The sequence below is a fragment of the Stegostoma tigrinum genome, chromosome 17, assembly GCF_030684315.1.
Source record: "Stegostoma tigrinum isolate sSteTig4 chromosome 17, sSteTig4.hap1, whole genome shotgun sequence".
Classification (NCBI taxonomy): Eukaryota; Metazoa; Chordata; class Chondrichthyes; order Orectolobiformes; family Stegostomatidae; genus Stegostoma; species Stegostoma tigrinum.
The window spans coordinates 34588461-34605869 of NC_081370.1; the positions used below are offsets into that span (position 1 = coordinate 34588461).

General features: G+C 44.1%; 1 protein-coding gene across 1 annotated transcript; it reads right to left on the reverse strand.

Moving 5' to 3' along the window:
- Positions 1 to 13745: 13745 nt before the first annotated feature.
- On the reverse strand, positions 13746 to 16959 carry LOC125459279 (dispanin subfamily A member 2b-like). Its single transcript, XM_048545530.2, has 2 exons — positions 16704 to 16959; positions 13746 to 14154 (listed from the first exon to the last, which is right to left on the reverse strand). The coding sequence occupies exons 1-2, from the start codon at positions 16905 to 16907 to the stop codon at positions 13969 to 13971; spliced, it is 390 nt and encodes a 129-aa protein (XP_048401487.1). The 5' UTR covers positions 16908 to 16959; the 3' UTR covers positions 13746 to 13968.
- Between the last annotated feature and the right edge of the window lie 450 nt (positions 16960 to 17409).

The window sequence follows — 17409 nt, forward strand, 5'->3', positions numbered from 1 at the left end:
TGAATTTCATTTGTCATGATTCTGCCCACCTGACCAGTCCATTAATAACCTCCTGCTGTTTATGTCTGTCCTATTGTGGTGCTCACCACCACACTACAAATGTATACATCAACCATGTGCACCGCAAGAGCAAGGGCCCAACACCAAAACCTCATGGTGCAACAGACTTCCAGCCACAAAACCACCTCATTCCCTCCACTTCCTGCCTTTTAGTCAATTTTGAATCCAACGTCCCTTTTTGCCTTGGATCTTAGGCTCTTAGCTGATTATGAGAGACCAAGGACTTCACAGAACTGCTGGAAAACAGATAAAAGTCTCCACCTCTAAGATATGGGCATTTCCCCTAGCTTAATAAATCTTTACAGAAATGTCTAGAAATTTCTTAAAAGGCATTAAAATGCAAAGATCTGCCATGTCAAGTTGTAAGTCATCTTAACATGAATATAATACTATTAGTGCTGTCAAAGAAACTCTCACAGTTGTAAGAAAAAGCTGGCAAAAAAAACCTGAAGCTAAAATAAATGATGCTTAAAGTATATATTATTGGTCCAGATTATTGGACAATGAAACAGCATTAGCAGCCCTCCAATCCTATGGCACCTTGCCTGTGGCCAGAGAGGATTTAAAAGCTACTACCAGGGCCCCTGATGTCTCACTCCTTGCTTCCCTCAACAGTCAAAGATACATCTCATTCAGGCCACTTTTAAGACTGCTAAACCCATAGTACTTTCTCTCTTTCTAGGTTAGTTTTTTTTCTAATATTTCACAGTTCTTCACCATAATTTTTTTTCTTTACTCATTTACGGGATGCGGGTGATGTTTTTAGGCAGCATTTATTGCCCATCCCTGATTGCCCAGAGGACTGTTAAGAGTCATTCACATTGCTGTGGTTCTGGAATCATATATAATCCAGACCAGGTAAAGATTGCAGTTTCCTTCCCTAAAGCACATTAGTAAACCAGATGGGTTTTTCCTGACAATCAGCAACAGATGCATGGTTATCACTAGATTCTTGATTCCAGATATTTATTGAATTCAAATTTCATCATCTACTATGGCTGGATTCAAACCCAGAATGTTGACTTGGTCTCTGGATTAACAGTCCAGCAACAATGCCGCTAGGCCATTGTCTCTTCTGTATCCTTTTCCATTGTGAAGACTGATGCAAAGTATTCACTGGGGACTGTGTCTACATCTGGGCCTATGTACAGATAACTTTGATGGTCCCTAGTGGGCCCTACGCTTGTCTTAGTTTTTTGTCTGTTCTTTATATATGTTATAAAACACTTCAGCTTTCTCTTTATTTCCAAAAATCTATCTGTCTCCTCTTTAAATACTTACAAGAGATCCAGTCTATAGCTCTTTCGGGCAGAGAATTCTAGACATTTGCTACCCTCTGGGAGAAGGAATTCATTTCTATTTCATTTTTAAGTAAGTGACCCCTACTCTGTAACCGTACTCCTTAGATTGAGACTCTCCCAATAGCAGAAACATTGCCTCAACATCTACCCTGGTGGGCATCCTCAGAATCTGGTATATTTCAATAAGATCACTCCTCGATCTTCTAAATTCTAATGAATATAGGCTGAATCTGTTTAGCTCTTCATGACCAACCTCATTATCTGAGGAATTAGCCTGGTGAACCCTTTGAACAGCCTCCAATGCCAGTACATCTTTTTTTTTAAATATGGGGACCAAAACTACACAGTACTCCAGGTGTGGCCTCATCAATATGTACATTTGTAACAATTTTTAAACTCCACCCCACATGTGCCCCGCAGCAATAAAGATCAAAATTCCATTAGCCAAGTATTTGCAGCATCTGCTTACTAACATTTTGGGTTTCATGCACAAGAACACCCAGTCACTTGATGCTGCACTTTTGTGGAGTTTCTCTCCGCTAAATAATAGTCTGCCCTTTGATTCTACAGTTCAAGAGTAGCAGGACTGAGCCTTGGGCTCATCCTGTTCTAGTCTGCTTTCTTTCTCTTTTTTCTTTTTACTTTTGCTCTAATGCTTTTTTTTTTGCTCCTTTTTTTCTTTGTTTTCTTTGCTTTAAAGCCTGGAGAGTGGTCGGTGAAGGAGGAGGCCTCTAGCGGCAGCAGCAGCAATGCCAGGATGTGCTGAATATTGCTCCACCCCACTCATGATCACCCTTCCAGCGAACAGCAGATCCCAGGCTGACTCCCCCGGCCCAGACCCACAGGCTGAGCTGAGGCTACATGTCCACAGTTAGGCCCAAGCACCTGAGCGAGTGGCAGCATTGGCAAAAGGGATTAATGGCAGACCAGCAGCAGTGATTGGAGAGCGTGGGATGGGGAATAGGAGGAAGCGGCCCATGGCTGCAGCTCAGATGAGACAGTCATGGGATTGTCGGCAGTGGAGGCCCATAACCAAGACCCCAGAGCTTGTTATAGAGATCCCAGACCCTGTTCAGAGACTCCAGTCAATGTCCAGCAGCGACTGGAGGAGCAACGTTTGAGGAAAAAGAATAAAAGAGAAAAGGAAGAACTCTACAGCAGTTAAATCTTGCATTATACTCCATGTTTCAAAATGGTACTGGAGTGCAACAACACTTCGTTTATAACATGTGAGAAAGCACTTTTCACCGTGTTTTTATATACATGACGATAAAAGCAAACCAAAAACTTCCTACCAAAGTGAATCTCCCCTTCCCCCACTGCATCCCTAAACCAGCCCAGTTCATCCCCTCCCCCCACTGCACCACACAACCAGCCCAGCTCTTCCCCCCCACCCACTGCATCCCAAAACCAGTCCAACCTGTCTCTGCCTCCCTAACCGGTTCTTCCTCTCACCCATCCCTTCCTCCCACCCCAAGCCGCACCCCCAGCTACCTACTAACCTCATCCCACCTCCTTGACCTGTCCGTCTTCCCTGGACTGACCTATCCCCTCCCTACCTCCCCACCTACACCCTCTCCACCTATCTTCTTTACTCTCCATCTTCGGTCCGCCTCCCCCTCTCTCCCTATTTATTCCAGTTCCCTCCCCCCATCCCCCTCTCTGATGAAGGGTCTAGGCCCGAAACGTCAGCTTTTGTGCTCCTGAGATGCTGCTTGGCCTGCTGTGTTCATCCAGCCTCACATTTTATTATCTACCAAAGTGAATGATCTCTTCACTTTCCTAAGTTTCTTTTCAAGTCCTCGCCTCGATTTTACTGTATTGAACCCCCAATTTCTTCCATAAACTTCTTAATACTAACCTTATTCCCCCTTGACAGCCAGGATTCTCTGGTCTTGGTACCACCCTTTGTCATTATATTTGCCCTGTGGTCTTGCTATTTCTTCCTCCAATGCCTCCTACATCTGTGACACATATCTGCAAGTAATTGACCCAAATCTGCTTGGGGAAAATTGTATCTTGACTTTGCAAAATGAACCTTTCCCCAGTTTAGAACTTTAATTCCAAGTCCAACCTTATCCTTTCCTGTAACACTTCTAAATCAAATGAGTTATAGTCAATATCTCGAAAATGCTTCTTGATTGATGCACCTTCCACCTGCCCCGACTCATTTCTGAATCTTTAAGGCCAGACTGACCCCCACCCCCAACCACTGAATGCAATGTAAGAATTTTACTCCCTACCTAATTGCACAATAAAGTTATCACACTTAACGTTTGATTTTTTAAAGACCTGACAATTACTTCCTTATTACCATCATAATTCTCTGCTTATTTGACCCTCTATCTCTCACTAACTGTTTGGGTGCCTACAGTAGATACCAAACAGTGTGTTTGCCCCTTCCATGTATTTTGCTTCCACTCATGCAGCCTCATTTAACGATCCTTCCACGATATCATTCCTTCTCACTGGTATAATTGATTCCTTAATTGATATTGTTACCCTGCCTCCTTATCGTCTATACCCTTTTCTATCTCATTCAAATACACAATAGCCAGAAATATTAACCTGTCAATCCTGATCATCTTTCAGCCAAGTCTTGCCATTGCCAGGTATCGTACTCTCCTGTGCCTATTCTGTGGTTTCAGATTGTTTATCTTATTCCTCAGACTCCTTGCATTTATATATATTCCATCTAGCCTTGCTAAACTCACTTATTTCTTATCTAACACATCTGTGGAGGAGAAAACAGTTAGTGTTTCGGGTCCGATGACCCTTCCTCAGAACAGTTTTCTCTCTGTTTTCTCCTCCACAGATGCTGCCAGACCTGTTGAGCTTTTCTAGCAACTTTGTTTTTGCTCCTGATTTACAGCATCCGCAGTTCTTTTGGTTTTTTTCTTTCTTATCCCACCCTGCCTTCAGACTCACTTACTCATGTTTTACCTTCTAATTCAATCTCAGCTTCTCTCTCCTCTGAATTATTTGTCAGGATCACATTCCCCTGCCAATCTACTTTAAAATCATCTCAGTTAGTTTAACAAATCTTCTACAAGGATGTTGGTTCCATTCACATTCTGATGTCCAGGTCTCATCTCCTCCTCAAACAGTCTCAATGAATCTAAAGCCCTCTTTTGTGCACAATCTGTCCAGCCACACATTCATCTTCAGTATCTATTCCTGTATTCACGACTGCATGAAAATGTTGAGAAACCCAAAGATTACCGCAAACTTGCAAAGAAATTTAGTTTTGAAATTCTGAAGTTTTAGTCATCTATATAAAGTTTGATGCTGAACTTTCAGGTTTAACTTAAATCAATATACAATCTCAAGAATCAGTAAACACCCACCAACTACCTACTTGCTGTCCTGTGGTGTTGCACTTCAATTCTGTTGAAGCAGTTCTGCTGTTGGTCAGTCTGCTTCTTGGACCTCTATGTGTCCACTGCTGCTTGAACTTTGCTGCCGCAGCTCCTGAGTATTTCAGCCTCTGCTATTTACAATCTATAGCAATGGCTTTGCTGAAGGGTCCGAATGTAGTGTATTCAAGTTTGCCAACAGTACAAAATTAGTTTGGAAAGTAAGTTCGAAGCACTAGCTGGCCATCCCCAAATGTTCTGGTGAAGGGGCTTGTGAGCTGCATTATTTAGATTTATATATATATTATATAAAATATATATCTATGTATATATACTTATATGTAAATTATATGTACATATTTATATGGATTTTCCAATTGAGGTTGCTGACCAGTGGAAATCCCGAAGATGTTGATATTGGGGATTCATGGATATTAATACCATTAAAATTCAAGGTGAGATAGTTCATTTCTCTCTTGGATAAAATGGTCATTGTAGATCTCTTTTCAGTGCTGAATGTCTTCCTGAATACAGACAAGAACTGAGGAATCACAAATGAATATTGTGAAATCATTGGTGAAAATTTCAACTCCTGACCCTATGATGAAGGGAAGATCATTGCTGAAGCTGCTGGAGATTGTTGAGCTTAAGACTGTATTGAGAAACTCCTGCAGTGATACGCTGGAGCTTAGATGACTGACCTAAAAAAACATAGGCAAGTGGGACTCGTTTAGTTTGCAAACATGGTCGGTATGATCTAGTTGGACCAAATGGTCTATTTCCATGCTGTATGACTCAATAACAGCAACCATCTTCCTTAATGCCAGATGTATTCATTCCCACTGACTCCTGTTTAGCCCATTAATATTATACTTGGTTGAATTCCTCATTGATATCAAAGACATTCACTCTTGCCTCACCATTAGAATTCAGTCCTTTTGTTCATGTTTGAACCAAAGCTGTAAAGAGGCCAGGAGCTAAGTGGTCCTGACAGAACCCAAATTGACAGTCAATGAGCAGCTTACCGCTAAGCAAGTGCTACTTGATAACACTGTTGATGTTCCTTTTCATTACTTTGCTGATGATCGAGAGGAGGCAGAGAGGCTAGTAATTAGTCATGTTAACTTTGTGCTGTTTTCGTGAACAGGAAGTACCTACATAATTTTCCACATTGCCAGGCAGATGCCAGTGTTGTAGATGTATTGAAACAGTCTGGCTTGGATTCTGACTAGTTCTGGAACACATATGTTCATTTCTATAACAAAACAAAATACCATGGATGCTAGAAATAGGCCATCAGTGATCAAATGACCAGCTTCCAAAATTCCAAATGTCTCCTTCCAAACTGCACTCCGTGCACTCAGGCCCAACCCTGACTTTGTTATTAATCCTGCCATTAAGGGTGGTGCTGTTATAGTCTGACGTACTGACCACTATATTGCAGAAGCTGAGCGCCAGCTCTCAGGTACCGCCTCCTGTCTTCGCCTGGACCATGACGCCAACATGACATATCAGGCCATTGTGTCTGCTATGGTAACTGATCTCACTTCATCTGGTGATCTATCCCATCCCCTCCCACTACCCACTACCTCCAAGCTGGTAAGCCCCCAGCCCCTCACAGCTCACTTCTACCTCCTTCCAAAATCCACAAACAAGATCGTCTGGGCAGACCCATTGTTTCAGCCTGCTCCTGCCCAACAGAACTCATCTCATCCTACCTTGACTCAGTCTTCTTTCCCCTGGTCCAATCCTGCCCATGTACATCCATGATTCCTCTGATGCTTTACGCCAATTTTGGAATTTCCAGTTTGCAGGTTCCATCCACCTCCTCTTTATCATGGACCTGCAATCCCTTACATCCCCCATCAGGATGGTCTCAGCACTCCCTGCATCTTCCTGGAGCAAAGGCCATCCCCACCCACCACCATGCTCCTCCAGTTGGTTGAGCTCATCGTCATCCCAAACAACTTCTCTCATTTCCTTCAGGTAAATGGGGTTGCCATGGGTACCCACATGGGCCCCAGTTATGCCTATCTCTTTGTGGGGTACATGGAAATACCTTGTTCCAGACCTATTCTGACCCTCATCACAGCTCTTCCTCCGATATAGCGATGATATAATTGGTGCTGCTTCCCTCTCTTGTCCAGCATCAGAAAAGTTAAACAATTTCACTTCCAGCTTCCACTCTACCAATCTTCCATCTGGTCTACCTCGGACGCATCCCTTAATATCCATTATAACCCACTGACTCTTCCAGCTACCTGCACTATTCACCCTCACACTCTGCTTCCTATAAAGACTCTATTCCATTCTCCCAGTCCCTCCAGCTCTGTCACATATGTTCCAAAGAGGCTAACTTTGATAAGGGACCCTCTGAAATTTCAACCTTCTTCCTCAATCGATAATTCCCTGGCACCGTTGTCAACAGAGCTCTCAACCGGGTCTGACCCATCTCCCGCACTTCCATCCTCATCCTCTCTTTTCCCTCAGCAACAGCGATAGGGTTTCCCTTCTCCTTACCTACCATCCCATCAGCTTCCACATCCAGAAGATCATCAGCCACCATTTCTGCCAACTCCTGCGAGATGCCTTCACCGGACACATATTCCCCTCTCCTCCCTTGTCCACTTTCTGCAGAGACCATTCCCTCTAGGACATGCTGGTCCACTATATCTTCACCCCCAACGCCACCCCCACAGCCCTGCAGCACCTTCTCCTGCAACCGTTGAAGGTTTAACACTTGCCCATTTACTTCCTCCCTCCCCAATATCCAAGTGGCCAACAGGGACGAGCTGGGCTGGTTTTGAGAGAAAAACCAGCTCATCCCCCCACTTCCCTAACATGCCCTTCCTCTCACCTATCCCCTCCTCCCACCTCAAGCTGCACCTCCATTTCCTACACACTAACCTCATCCCGCCCCCTTGACCTGTCCATCCTCCTCAGACTGACCTATCCCCTCACTACCTCCCCACCTATACTCTTCTCTCCACCTATCTTCTCCTCTATCCATCTTTGGTCCGCCACCCTCTCTCTCCCTATTTATTTCAGAACCCTCTCGCCATCCTCCCTTTTCTGATGAAGGGCCTAGGCCCGAAACAGCAGCTTTTGTGCTCCTAAGATGCTGCTTGGCCTGCTGTGTTCATCCAGCTACACAATTTGCTATCTCAGATTCTCCAGCATTTGCAGTTCCCATTATCTCTGACAACACCAGGACCAACCTGTTCCATCTCGTGTGCTTTTCACAAGCAGCATATGGTGAGTTTCTCATGAAATAATGGTGAGTTACCAATTAATGGGGATTATTGCTTGTTAAATGTTTTGTTGACAGCCCAACTCGCCTCATTAGTTTTCAGATTTCTATTTTACCTAACTCTCTAAACATGGATGTGGAGGAAACATGAAATGGAAACCAGAGCAGCTACCTGGCACTTTCAGCTTTGCCTAAAGGATATTAACCAACCAATGATTATGACAGTCATGACATGATTGCTACTAGACCAGCTTTTAATTACTCTTTTTTTAAGATTCAAATTTCACAATCTGCCATGGTGGGCTTTGAGTCTATTATATCAGAACATCAGTCTGTGACTCTAAGTTACTTATCTAGTGACATTGTTACAGCACCATCACCTTCATTTCGGCTGAGTTGGTATCCTAACTTGATAGCAACCATAGTGTGGGGGATATGCCATGACATGAGGTTTTCAACTTTATTAAACACAGTCTGCTGCTACTAATAGCACGCAGTGCTGGCAGATGCCCAGTTGTTAAATCTGCAATATCCTCTATGTGAAAATGTGACTTGAACTCCATGAGGACTGCCCAGTTATCATTCTTTCTGATACTGCCATGATCGGATACATGTGTGACAGGCAGATTGGTGAGGGTGTGGTTAAGTTGGTCTTCAGTTCTTGTAGGTTTCCTCATCACCTGCCACGAGCCCAGTCTATTGGTTCAGTCCTTTAGGACTTGGCACCTCATCCAGCCATTGTGTAGCAAGCCAATCTAAACAATGGGGTTGGAAGTCCCCTACCCAGAATACATTCTATTCCCTTTCCCACCTTACTGTTTCCTGAAATTGATGCTCAACATGGAGGAGTACTGATTTATCAGCCAAGTCAGTAAACAGCAGAGGATTTCTTTGCCCACCTTTGACCTGACATCGTAAGAGTTCGTATGGTCTAGTGCCAATGTTCAGCACTCCCAGTGTAACTCCCTCCTCACTCTGTAACATTGCGCTGCCACCTCTAATGGGACAGAACATACACTGGATAGTAAGGGCAATATCTGAGATATTGTTTGTAAGGTATGATTATGTGAGAAGGACAACATCAGGTTGTTGCATGATTAGCCTGTGGAATGGCACTCCCTGTTCTGGGACACAGCTCCCGGATGTTATCAAATATAATTTTACAGGACTTACAGCACTAGTTTGCTGCTGTAATTTCCAGCGGATGGGTTAACGCTGCAGTTCATCTAGTTTCACTCATTTCCTTTGTCGTTATTGTGACTGGAAAGGTTACAAACTGTCAAGACAACTGTTTAGTCTTTATTCCAATTTCATTGTAACTTGCTACATAGAAAATAAAAGATAAGAATAGGAGTAGGCCATTCAGCCCTTTAGGTGTCCTGCACCATTCAATATGGTCATGGTTGGTCATCCAACTCAGTATCCTGTTCTCACTTTCTCCCCAAACTGTTGATCTGTTTAGCCTTAAGAACAATATTTAACTCCTTCTTGAAAACATTCATGGATTTGGGCTCATCTGTTTTCAACAGCAAAATATTGCATAGGCTTACCACCTTCTGGGTGAAAAAAACTTCTCATCTCAATCCCAAATGGCCTATCCCATATCCTCAGACTATGATTCTAAAGATTACTTACTGGAAGGAGGATTTTCAGCCTCTGACCTGTTCTGTAGCTGTAGTAGTTTTATAGCTCATCCAGTTGAATTTATGATCAATGGTAATGCCCACATTTTGAGAGTTCTGATACTTGCTGACAGGTTTTGACTAGTTGATCAGTTCCAAGCAGTTTATACCATTTAAACACAAATTTCTCTAAAGTTAATTGTCCAAAGGGATTTGACACTCCCATCTCAAAGGATTCCAGTTTGTCACCCGCAAGGTGTCCAGAATCCTATCTGCTGAGATATACCAGCTCTCCAAAGGGGGCACCCTAGATATCCAAAAGGAAATGCCAAAGTTGTCAAGAAATTCTCCAAAATAAATTGTGCAATTTTTAAATAAAATGATAGGGATTTGAGTGCTTGGCTGTATAAAACCAAATGGGATTTGCGTTACATTACTGGTTTCCCAAATTATCACTTTCACAATGAAGAGCTTGTTGATGATACCTTCCAGCTGCTTACTAAATGGAAATGTTTATTGACCTAAGACTTAAGCTACTTGACAGGGATCTTTATTGACATAAGGCGTTAACCACCAGTGATATGTTTGTTTATATAAGCCTTTGATCAATTACGTGAAATGTTTGCTCTCATAAAGAGTTTCTTCTTTAAATTTCACTTCATTGAAAACTTCACTTATGTCATGGCACCTCCTGATCCATGCCCATGCTAAATACTAGGTAAGCTTACATAGAGGAAGAAGGTTTTGAATGCTGTTGGCTGTGGTGGAAAATCTGGGAGATTTGCAGCAGAACTCCAGTGAGGCACTTGATATTGCATTTTCAAACAGAGCTCCATGTAGCAAGCCAATAATGTTGCTAGGGAGTGATGAGATGCCCAATAAATGGGCCTATTGCTCATTATCACTTTCATTTACATCAAATCTCACTCTATTCACAAGTTCTGATTCTCCCATGGGTCCAATCAAAACAAAGTGCCAAGAATTGCAAAACAGTTAATGTGTAACCTGGTGACTGCATGTTACTGCTTTATCTTGGACACCCAGCGATAACGTCAGCTCAACAGGTCAATCTGAAGCTGAAAAAGTAAAAAATGCAATTGAAGATGCCCAAAGAGAAATCCATAGGTCAATTCTTGACAATAAGGAGACTTAGTCTGGATCCTAAAAGCAATAGTGACATGGAAACAACAATAATAAAGCTGAACAGACAAGGGTAACAGATGTATTTTTGCTGACATGCTGCTTGGAGCAGTACAGGGTATGAATAAAGTTGGGGTGGGGAGGTACCATATCATAGTCTGAAATCTTCCAGATGTAATTAGAAGCAGCAGCTCAACATGCTCTGGAACTCATCAATCCAGCGGAGATCTTGAATCTAGCAGACAAGTGCCCATCGCAAATCAAGGAAACCATTGTGTAAAGACTGTATCTTGTTATTTTTCAACATTTTGATTGCACACTGTTATGGGGAAAGTATTATTTTAAAGCTATGGATTTAAAAGGGACTGCTGTACATTTTAGAAGCAATTTACTAACACTCATTGTAAGTGCTGTTTACGTTGTTGACTGTTGAAGCAGTGAGAGTAGGTTACTGCAGACAGGCTGCAGCTGGGATATTTACAAAAGGGATGAAGTGATGAAGCTGGTGGATCAGGACCCAATCAAGAGGCTGCCTTATCCTGAATGGTGATAATAGGAACTGTAGATGCTGGAGGATCCAAGATAACGAAATGTGAGGCTGGATGAACACAGCAGGCCCAGCAGCATCTCAGGAGCACAAAAGCTGATGTTTTGGGCCTAGACCCTTCATCAGAGAGGGGGATGGGGTGAGGGTTCTGGAATAAATAGGGAGAGAGGGGGAGGCGGACTGAAGATGGAAAGAAGATAGGTGGAGAGGAGAGTATAGGTGGGGAGGTAGGGAGGGGATAGGACAGTCCAGGGAAGACGGACAGGTCAAGGAGGTGGGATGAGGTTAGTAGGTAGGAGATGGAGGTGCGGCTTGGGGTGGGAGGAAGGGATGGGTGAGAGGAAGAACAAATTAGGGAGGCAGAGACAGGTTGGACTGGTTTTGGGATGCAGTGGGTGGAGGAGAAGAGCTGGGCTGGTTGTGTGGTGCAGTGGGGGGAGGGGACGAACTGGGCTGATTTAGGGATGCCGTGGGGGAAGGGGAGATTTTGAAGCTGGTGAGGTCCACATTGATACCATTGGGCTGCAGGGTTCCCAAGCGAAATATGAGTTGCTGTTCCTGCAACCTTCGGGTGGCATCATTGTGGCACTGCAGGAGGCCCATGATGGACATGTCATCTAAAGAATGGGAGGGGGAGTGGAAATGGTTTGCGACTGGGAGGTGCAGTTGTTTATTGCGAACCGAGTGGAGGTGCTCTGCAAAGCGGTCCCCAAGCCTCCGCTTGGTTTCCCCAATGTAGAGGAAGCCACACCAGGTACAATGGATGCAGTATACCACATTGGCAGATGTGCAGGTGAACCTCTGCTTAATATGGAAAGTCATCTAGGGGCCTGGGATAGGGATGAGGGGGGAGGTGTGGGGGCAAGTGTAGCATTTCCTGCGGTTGCATGGGAAGGTGCCGGGTGTGGTGGGGTTGGAGGGCAGTGTGGAGCGAACAAGGGAGTCACGGAGAGAGTGGTCTCTTTGGAAAGCAGACAAGGGTGGGGATGGAAAAATGTCTTGGGTGGTGGGGTCAGACTGTAGATGGCAGAAGTGTCGGAGGATGATGCGTTGTATCCGGAGGTTGATGGGGTGGTGTGTGAAAACAAGGGGGATCCGGAGGTTGGTGGGGTGGTGCTCCTGAGATGCTGCTGGGCCTGCTGTGTTCATCCAGCCTCACATTTTGTTATCCTGAATGGTGTTGGTCTCCTCGACTGTTGTTGGAGCTGCACTCATCCAAACAAGAGAATAGCATTTTATCACACTCCTGATTTTTGCCTGACAGATCATGGGCAGGGGCTTTGGGAATTAGGAAGTGTCATTCACCACAGAATTCCTAATGTCTTACCTGCTCTTGTAGTTACATTATTTATTTGACCATCTAATTCAGTTTCGAGTCAGTGGCAAGACCAATCATGTTGAGAATGGGGGGAAGAGGAGTAAGAATTCAGCAACGGTAATGCCATTGTACATCAATGGGAAATTGATAGAATCTGTCTTGTTCAAGATGGTCATTGCCTGAGATTTATGTGGCACACATTTACTTGCCACTTCGCGGCCAAAGGCTGCAAATTATCTAGGTCCTTATGCTTGTAATCTTGAACATCTTCGGTATTGGAAGAGCCATGAAGAGAATAGTGCTGAACATTATGCAGTCACCAGCAAACATACCCTCTTCTGATTTAATGATGGAGCAATCGTCATTGATGAAGATGCTGAAGATGGTTGGTTGAAGACACTAAACTGAAGATCTCCTGCAGGGATGTCCTAGGGCTAAAATAGGATTTACTTCCAATAATCATAACTAGCTTCCTTTGTGCTAGGGCATACCCCAAATCAATGGAAAGTTTTCCACCACCCCTGTTCTCATTTACTTCAATTTTGCTAGGGCTATTTTGTCCTTGGTGAAACAAATGTGAAACATAATCCGGGATGAACCAGCTAATTCAAGAGGTCATAATCATTTCTTCTCATGACTGAGAGATTCTGTAACTTGTTGGAATCCTGTAACCTCAAAGAATGGAAATTTGTCTAATCTCTACATCCAACTAATTGGTTTATTGAGCAGACCAATTCAAAGCACTAACATCTTGATCACAAGACATATCAAGGCAACTCTGATGTGCAAATTGCAGTATCTGGATGGTTTGATCCTTCAACTCCTAAGGCTTTTAATACTTTACAAATTAAGTTTAATAATTACAGAAGGCATTGTCACGCTCAACAAAATGTCAGCGTTGGGAAATGACAGCTCTTCATGGCTCTATCAACGAAAACTCTGATGCTACGTGCTTGCAACTACATAATTTTGTTTCCTTTTGGAGATAATAAGAGCTGCAGATGGTGGAGTTAGAGATAACACAGCACGCAACCTTTCCTGTTCCCTTGATGTTAGTTGGTCTGCTGCGTTCCGTCAGCTCCGCATTTTGTTTCTTTTACTGTCTTATAGTTCAACACCGAATACTTGTCATAAAAAATCCAAGAATCCCCAACTTTTATAAATTGCTTTATTAATACAATGAAGGCCACTTTTTGGCCAAATTTTGCAAGAATAATCTGTATCACTGTAAGGTGATCGCATCGAAAAATGTCAGCGACAGATAAACATCATAGAAAGAAAGTAGCGGCGGTATAATAAAAGTATAGGAAATGTTGAAAATAATTCTATAAGGAAACAGCTTCTGCCATTGGAACTGCCAGCATCGCTTCAATGTCAATCATTAGAGTTTTTCCAGTGGTTGTCTGTTCGCGATATACGAAACGTGCCAGCAATTAGCATCGCAAAGCAAATCACCAGAACAAGGACGCTCAGCACTGTCGTTACAATGTTGAGTGTTCGGGCTGTTGACGCATAGTGCCGAGCTCCTTCCACGTCTCCCACAACCTTCCGATCTCTGGACTGAAAAGAAAAGAAGTGTGAATGTGTAGAACAAGGCATGAAAATGGAATCCTCGTTCTGAAGAAGTCTTTCGGATTCGAAGCGTCAACTCTGTTTCCACACGGATGCTGCCGCACCTGTCTAGTCTATGGCTTTCTCCAGCTCCAGCGCAGTTCCTGTAATTATTGCTGAAAATCTCAATCCTACCTGCATATACTACCTTCATTTGGAAAATATATAGTCTCTACAACATCTCTTTCCATAAAAGAACATTTAAACTATTCATGTTGGCACTGTCTTTTCCCATTTATTGTAAATTCAGGAACTACACGTCCGTTGCACGCTGCAAATTTTCAGCAACAAAGGCTCCAAACAAACGGATTGTTACAAACAACTCAAAGCCCTTTTCCGTAAAAATCTACTGTGTTCCCTGAATTTCTTCCAATGCACTTACATCCTTCTTTAAAATAAGTTGATCAATACCGTACATAATACATCGGATGTGCTTTCACCATGAAGCATAACATCCTCCTTTTGTGTTTAATTCCCCATCTAATGAATGTTAGGTTTTCTCATTACTCGCCTGAGCTGTACATTTTATTATTAATACTCTAGGACAGGCAGGTGCCTTTCCAACCGGAGGCTTTGCAATCTTTGAGATAGCGTGCAGCTTTCTTTATTCTTCCTGATACAATGGACAATATCCCCCCACATTACAGTCCATTTGCGGGGCGGCACGGTGGCTCAGTGAGTAGGGCTGCCGCCTTACAGCACCAGGACCTGAGTTCGATTCTACTCTCGGGCGACTGTCCTTGTGGAGTTTGCACATTCCCTCCCGGGTGCTCTGGCTTCTTCCCACAGTCCAAAGATGTGCAGGCTAGGTCAACTGGCTATGCCAAACTGCCCGCAGTGTTCAGGTTTAGGTGGGTTAAATGAGGATAGGTCTGGGTTGGTGTAGAGATATTTGGTCCAAGTGCCTGTCCCCAACACTGTAGGGATTCTGTAAGGTTCCATGAAAACTCCGTCCAGTTACTTAAGAGTCCTAGAGACGTACGTCCTGGAAACAGACCCTTTGGTCTAACTCGTCCAAAGCGATCAGCTATCCCAATTAAATTTTGGCCCATATCCCTCTAAATCCTTCCTATTCATATACCCATCCAGATGCCTTTTAAGTGTTGTTTGTTGTACCAACCTCCACGATTCCCGCACAACCCGAACAAAAAGTTACCAGATAGGTCCCTTTTAAATCTTTCCCCTCTCACCTAAACTTATGCCCTCTCTTTTTGGAGGAAGGACCTTGTCCATTTACCCTATCCATGCCGCTCATAAACCTCGCTAAGGTCCCTCCCCACCTCCTCAGCCTCCGACACTCCAGAGAAAATGGCCCCAGCCTATTCAGCCTCCCCCTATCGCTTAAAACCTCCAGCCCGGCAACATCCTTGAAAAGCTTTTTGAACCCTTTCACATTTCACAACATCCTTCCTATAGCAGGGTGACCAGAAATGCACGCAGTGTTCCAAAAGTGGCCGAACCGATGTCCCGTACAGTCGCAGCGTGACTTCCCAACTCCCATACTCAATGAACTGAATGGATAGCATACCATACGCCTTTTTCACTGTCCTATCTACCTGCAACTACCTGCAGCCCTTTCAAGGGCTGATCTATATCCTTATGCAGTTTGTTTCTCACTTCAAACCATTCCTGGACTTGAGTCCAAACCCATCGGACACCGAGTCTTTGCCACGCCTGTCACTTTTTGGGGAGATGCAAAAGATCTCGCAATGATTGATAAATGATGCAGTGGACACTGCTCATACCCACTCCAACATTGAGAACTCACGGCCAACAAAGATTAGTCATTTCTTTCCAGACTACTTCTGGAATTCTGCTGGCTACAAATCCTGCATGCAGAAATCGAATTCACCTGACTGTTCAGTTTTCAGTTCTGAATACTTTTGGGGTGCCGACTGTTAATGAAACAACCACTATCTCTTCACCTGACATTGGAAGAGAGAGATTCATGGTTTGAAATATCTTCTGAATTACGTTTCTCGGTTTCCGAAGCTCGATGCCCGTTGTTGCCGTTACAACAAAAATCAATTTAATGCAAAGCGATCTTTAAACAATCAGAAAATGTTACTGCTGTAGGGCAAGTTCACTTGTCAGCTAGACCAACTATTTCAAAGCGCAAAGGCAAAATAGGTTGTGGGGATCATGGAGATTTCTTGGAAAGGATTTCACAGGGAGATTGTACAGATGCAGTACTTACAGATTTCAGAGAGCTCTTACTATCTATACACTGGTTAAAAAAAATCAGTTAACTGCATTCTGGCTCTATCAAGTGCGCTAGTGTCTCTCACAGCAAGTTTGAATGACAAACAGCATTGCCTGCCCAGTAATTCGGTCCACTCTCGGGGTCTCCGTCTCCCCTCTTCCCCCGCCCCACCCCAGTGGGTCTCTGTCTCTCACCCCGGGTGTCTGACTGCCGTCCCCCCACCCCCCCGCCCCCGCCCCCCCCCCCCCCCCCCACCGGTGCCCCCGGGATCTCTGCCCTTGAGGCACGCACTCACTTTGACTGAGAAGACCATCGCCACGAAGCCCAGGCAGCAGAAGTTCATGAAAGCGAAGTTGAAGATGGACCAAAGGAAGTGGTCACGGACCGAAGTCACATTCGGGGCCACGTTAACGACAGTGGTGGTCACCGCCTGGGTATTCATTCCCTGGTTCGGGTAGCTGTTTGGGTTCATGGACACTTGGTCGGTTCGATAATCCATCCTGCTCCAGCGTCAAGAAGAACGCAAACTGAACGCGAACTGCTGTAGGTTCAAGCTTTAAACTAAATGCTCACCAATCGGCTGCTTCCCGTCTGTGAACGTCACTTATTTTCACCGAGAGGGTCAACCACCCCGATGTTCATTTTTCTCTCATTTAAAGTTTATCTTGCTGGACCTTGCTAATTGTTCGAACAGAAATAATAGGAACTGCCCAGGCTGGAGAATCTGAGATAACAGGCTGCAGAGCTGGATGAACACAGCAGGCTGAGCAGTCTCAGAGGAGCAGGAAAGCCTGGACCCTTCAGAAATGAAGAATGTTATCAGAAATGAGGAAGGGTCTCCACCCGAAACGTCAGCTTTCCTGCTCCTCTGATGCTGCTTGGCCTGCTGTGTTCATCCAGCTCTACACCTTGTTATCTTAATTGCTTGAACAGTTGGGGCTTTCTGCAGGCTTTGGTTTTTGCGTGAGCATGGGATAAGTATACTCCTTCCAGTTCAGTGT

Bases quoted from the DNA above. Each gene is read 5' to 3' on its own strand.
- LOC125459279 (XM_048545530.2), bottom strand. From the start codon at position 16,907: ATGGATTATCGAACCGACCAAGTGTCCATGAACCCAAACAGCTACCCG. The intron at 14,155-16,703 runs GTGAGTGCGTGC...TTTTCTTTTCAG, and splicing joins CGATGGTCTTCTCAGTCAAA to TCCAGAGATCGGAAGGTTGT.